General features: G+C 34.6%; 1 protein-coding gene across 1 annotated transcript; it reads left to right on the top strand.

The window, feature by feature from the left end:
- The first annotated feature begins 2055 nt into the window (after nucleotides 1-2055).
- Nucleotides 2056-5219, top strand: LOC122029068 (protein LAX PANICLE 2-like). Its single transcript, XM_042588026.1, has 4 exons — nucleotides 2056-2666; nucleotides 2837-2887; nucleotides 2991-3063; nucleotides 5034-5219. The coding sequence occupies exons 1-4, from the start codon at nucleotides 2083-2085 to the stop codon at nucleotides 5217-5219; spliced, it is 894 nt and encodes a 297-aa protein (XP_042443960.1). The 5' UTR covers nucleotides 2056-2082.
- Nucleotides 5220-5936: the final 717 nt, after the last annotated feature.

Below are 5936 nucleotides of genomic sequence, written 5' to 3' on the forward strand. Positions count from 1 at the left end.
TTGTATTTCGTATGTATACTAGTAATTTAAGAATTGATAGTGAATTGCCCAAAGTAAATACTCAACAAGTGTGGATCTTGGAGTAGGAGTCGTCACAGGCTCCGAACCAAGTAAAACTTGAGTGTGTTAGCATTGTGTTATTTTTATTTACCTTTTATTTCGCTGCGTTTTATTCCGACTGACTTCTAAAACGAATGTGAAAAAGCCATGAGAATTATTCACTCCCCTACAACATTTTTGATCCTACACTTACTAGGGATTCACCTTGATATCAAGTCCTCCAGACCTATTGAGTCTAATTGCCCAAGTGTCAGATCCTCGACCCACCTGGACTTTCCTGCCTGGCTTTCATGATATGCTAAGACTTTCCTTCCTGCCTAGCCACGACTAGGTCATTTCCAGTTGAGTAAATAGCCTACACACTTAGTTAATTCATCAGATTATAATAAGACTTAACTTGAACTTTTGATAACATCAAAACTTAAGTTCGTTTCTGATGCACCCTACACCAACATAAATGACTGCTAGAGTTGCACAAACATCTCAGTCTGCTATAGAGGAAGATAAACCACATACTCTATCCATAAACTAGTTAAATGAGATTTATTATGATATGGTCATTGAAGCGAAAAAGACCTCCTCCCTCTATGATCTTGTGTCCCAAGCAAGAGTCATATATGATCCGTGATGACTCCTATGGCTAGGAGCCAATGGATTATCTACTAAAATACAAGCCTTAAGGGAAGAATACCTAGATTTGAAGAATTGACTCTCGATATTAGATTAACAATTTGAAGAGTCTCGACAAGTCCAAATAAGATATGAACAAATTGAATAAGAAATGCAAAAATTCATGGCTCAAATGAGGCAAACACTGAATACATGGGTTTGATTCTCAGAAGACTTAAGATCCTCATGATACTGATTAGTAGCTGTCTAAGAGTGTGACCTTTAACTTTTTTATATTTTATTTATCACTTATGAAGCATTTAAAATATATCAATTAATTTTCATATTAGATGCATCTTTAATTTTATTTTATGTTTGCAAGAACATTGTAGATAATGATATTCTTATATATCACTATCAACAAATATTCAAACTAGTATTCAATTTTTTTAAAAAAAAACTTGTAAAAGTATTCTCTAGCTAACATTTTATTATTACAGTGTTCACCTTATATAGTTTAAATTTAATTTATTTCGCATATTTTTTGATGATGCAAGCGGGGACGTTGGGGGTGAGCGTATTCGTCTTTTTTGCCATCATGACTAATTTTGTCATTGTTTTATTAATAATCTATCATATTATACTTTCTACATGATTGAATACTGTGCACTAGCTAGTTTTGGGGTGTGATCGGATGTATTTGCTAAGAGATTTTTATTATCGTTGTTAATGTATTTGGATTTATTAGATTCAAATATTTATTAGTAAATTTGAGATGTCTTGGATATTCATCTTTATTGCAATGGATTTGATATACACATATTTTTCTTATTGTGAGAAGTAGGCCTAAGATCGTTAACCTTCTAAATGTATTTTTATTAACACTTTTCAATTTACTCTACTAGCCAATAGAAAACTCCTATGAAGTTGAATTAATTACCCTATGATTAAGGGAAGGAGTTACTAAATGCATCTACTTTACATTTTAATGAAATATATTTGGAAATTTGTACTTCATCACCGCCATTATTTTACTTTATTATTTATGCAACTAATTAATTTGCAAACATCAAATAAAATACTTAAGCCATGCCGTGTGTATATATATTATATTATATAATCATAAAAAATAATTCTTCATCTAAATTTAAAACCCTAGAGCTCCTATCTACTTTAGCCTATGCCTTTAGCCTGCCAATCCCCCTTCCAGAGCTGCAGGGAGTTGGAGGAGCTAGAAGAACAAGATCAAGTAATTAAATTCCTCTCCTCTTAATTAATATAATTAAACTGCTTTAATTTTTATCTAATTAGTTCTTGCTCTTTCCTTATTTTCATCGTCTTATATATATTTATGATCATGGTGAAAAGATTTAGGAGCAGATTTTATCCATCGTTCGACGTCGACATGAGCCGATGACCTCTGGCTTGAACCTCCTCCGGCCACGGCGGCACCGGAATATTCGCTATGGAAGCTTCTTTTCCGACAACATGATGGAGCAGGAGGAGGAGGTGATGGAGGAAGAGAGCGAGATCATGAAGCGAGGAGACGCCGCCGAGCCGGCAGAGATGGTCTCCGCCGGGGGTAGCTCGAAGATCGTCGGAGTTGACCGAGGGTGGCTCCAGCTCGGCATCAGCGACGGCGGCCGTCGTCACTACAAGGACGACCGCAGCGCGAGCAGTAGTCGCAGTAGCACTAGGCCGGAGCTCGACTTGATTGGCGGAGGCAGCGCCGCCGCCGCCTGTAAGCTGCCGCTAGTTGGGTTCCCGACATCGGCGCCGCCTCCGTGGCTCCCTGGCGTCGCCGGCTGCCACCACCGGTGGGAGCATCAACGGGCAAGCTCTAGTGCGAGACCTTCCCCATCGAGCAGCGCCTGGGGGAGGCCGCCGCCGCCGGCGACGCCGAGCTTGGCATCTTACGGCGAGATCAGGGTGGTAAGCTTACCGCGAAGGACGCAGACCCCCGGGCTGTGGCTCGTCCTCCAAGCAGCACCAGAACAGTACAATTTTTTCTCCTTTCTTTTTCTTTTTATTTGACAAAAACAATTTCTTCATAAACAGATCGATCACTTCCTACTTATTAGCTAAAAAGGTCATCTTTTATAATCAAAATTTCTTGTTAAATTTGCGTTGGTTCTGATGTTGGAAGTGCACCTTTTTTTCTTTGCAGAAAAAAAGAGCCCTTTTTGCCTCAGATACCGAAGAGCTACTTGAGGATCAAGTACATTTCTCTTTCTTTGATGATTTTCTTTTCTTTTCTTTTTCTCTTGGTTAAAAACATTAATCTTCATACAATAACCAAAGAAATCGTACTATTTTTCCAGAGATGGCAGAATGACAATAAGGCTATTGATGAAGTATTTGGCTAATAAGCTTGTTTTGGAGGATGAATCTGAGGTACTTAATTGCTTCTCCATTTGCTACCTTTATATTTCCCTATATATATTTCTATTTATTTGCATGCTTTTTTTGAGACATGTATGCTTAAGATTGTTCAATTCACTCTCACTTATTTGATTCTACACATAAATCAATGATGCATGCGTTGGCATATCTAGATATTGAACTCATTTTATTAACTTGGAATTAAAGCAATAAATATTTCTTGTCTTGGTGCGTATAAAGCTAGGATAGTAGGCATATCCTTTTGTTTTGGACTTGAAGTCATGAAAGGAAAGTGAAAGGCAAGCTTCACCTTAGATGGTGGATTTTAGAGGGTAGGAGTTAAAGTAAGTAGGTAAGAAGTATATATCTAAGGCTACATCATATACCAACAATAGATTTAAGACTACACAAGTTTCAAAATGTTTTAAAACAATATATATTTTAGCATTCAAAATCCCAAATCAAACATGATCTTGCTAGCTTGATGGTGGTGTAGTACAATTTCAAAAAAGAAAAAAGAATCAATGATATAGGTTAAATATTCTTTGATTAAAAAAATTATGTATGTGCAATCAAGAGTTTAATGGCATTGAATGATATTATTTCATTGATATTCAACTATACATTTTATAATTAATGTTTAAAATGCTAATTTGCATCTACATTAATGATGGTTTAAATGATTGTGCATGAACATATTAATGTGGTTTATTAATCATTTTGTTTTATTTTTTTGGGAAATAATATATGCAAAGGCTAGACCTCCCATAATATATGCAAATGATTTGTGATAAGTTTACATTTATTTTTGCCAACTTTTAAGGTGCACTTTCCTAGTTTGATAATTAGTTTGCACATTATGAGCCTTAAACAAGAAGAACATTAATACTTTTATGCCGAAAAATAATTCATTTGCAATGAACAATTAGGTCACAAGCTATTTTATAAATTTGTTTCTTTGTATTCAATGTCAACCTTTAAACATTAGTTTATCTAAAAATCATCTCGTGCCTTCCAAATTAAAATTTTCAATTATTATACTTTTAAATAATGTAATTACAACATTATACTTAGTCAAAAGAAAAGCTTTATGATTAAAAAAAAATATAAAATGTATTTTAACAATATCCATTTTGTATAGATTTTGACCGTTATAAGCCTCCAAGTATCCCTAGTAAAATACTATGCTTTCTTGTGACAAAAAATTATTTTGATAAAATATCTAACCATATATTTTTTATGAACTAAAATTTATCCCCCAAAAAAATGTATTTAAAATAACTTCGTTTTTTTTACCATTATATATGAACCTCTAAATCTCTAACTATAATATTGGATTCTTTTATGTCCAAAAGATATAATGAAAAATCTATTTTATAAAACACTCTGTGCTTGTAATTAAGGATATTAGTGTTTTTGATTAAAACAATATAAATATATATTCACTAATTTTAAATAATGTATTTTGATAAATTGTATAACTAATATTGATTATGCTTAGGATTCTATCCACTTTGATATCAATTAAAATGTTCCATCTATAATATAGAACATAATTAACGTGTTAGAGGCCAATCACTTCCTTAAAATAACATTAGGGATTAATTACAAGTCTAATCGAATAGGAATACTAATGGAATGCAAGTTTACGTAAGAAAATAACTAAGTACTGTTTGACTTGTTTTGGCTTCAAATAAGATTAATTAGGTAACGTTTTGTGCAAGAGACGTGCATGCACCATGCAGTTGCACGAATTGAATGAAAATTAATGGAGATGCATGCCATGTTCATCCTCCTAATAGTTTGGTAGATCGGATTAAATGTCTCTAGAGAAAATACAAAATAATGAGGATAATTTTCAACAAGATTATATTCCTAAGGTTTAAAAGTATTATTAAAATCTCTTTTCTCTTTAATTAGATGAACACGTTATCTGATTAGCTGAGGTCTATGTGATGAATTAAACTAATTGAACGACTCAGGTAGAGATAAGTTGCAGAGGCCAGAAGCTTTCTCCTTCCATGACTCTGATCTCTATTCGAGATAATATTTGGTGTTCATCGCCAGAAGCAGTAGCAGAACAACAGCAGCAGTCAGACTCATCGACCACCAACAAGTATGTCATGAACCTCCTCTACAGCAGAAGCAGCAGATCAAATGGGAGTTGATGTTATTTTTTGTTTTTGTTGTTGTTGTTGTTTTTTCAAAGAAAAAGAAAAAGATATTCCCATGTTCGATGCTATATTCTGATCACTTTGTACTATTTCTCTTCATTGGACTAGTAATATAATGAATTACTTACTTACATATGGCTTGCCTCTATCCGATTCTGCTAAAATTTTAAGAGATTGTTGTATCCAAATAACGTGATCGTTCAACGATTAAGATATATATATCAACAGAAAGCTAAGGACCTTCACATCAATACTGAATCTCTTCATAAGTATTCTATTGGGACACATGCAATCTTCGTAGAGTCATCAATACTGAAGCTTGTATACCGAGCAGAGAATCAGTTATTCAGATGAGCATGAGGAACATTTGGGTGTTGTTGCGGCCAAATACCGTGGATAGTCAAGCCATCGGTCAACGAATAGCTTGACGTGCATGCTCTCCGGAGATCATTGGTGAAGAGGGTGAGAGGGCCAGAGCACTACAAAAGAGGGGTTAGAATGACATCATGGTTAGATCCCGACAGACTACTCTGATTCCCAAACTAGAATTTGCTAAGTATCCAAACTGGAAAAAGATGAAGAAGAAACAGATAAAGATTAGAAAGGAAGGTGGAGCTGAAGAGTCCTCCGCTTACCTTCTATAGTGTTTATATATCTATCAAAAGAGCATCTCGACACCAGATGTTGCACTCTCCTTTATTATCCTCGTAT

The sequence above is a fragment of the Zingiber officinale genome, chromosome 10B (assembly GCF_018446385.1).
Source record: "Zingiber officinale cultivar Zhangliang chromosome 10B, Zo_v1.1, whole genome shotgun sequence".
Lineage (NCBI taxonomy): Eukaryota > Viridiplantae > Streptophyta > Magnoliopsida > Zingiberales > Zingiberaceae > Zingiber > Zingiber officinale.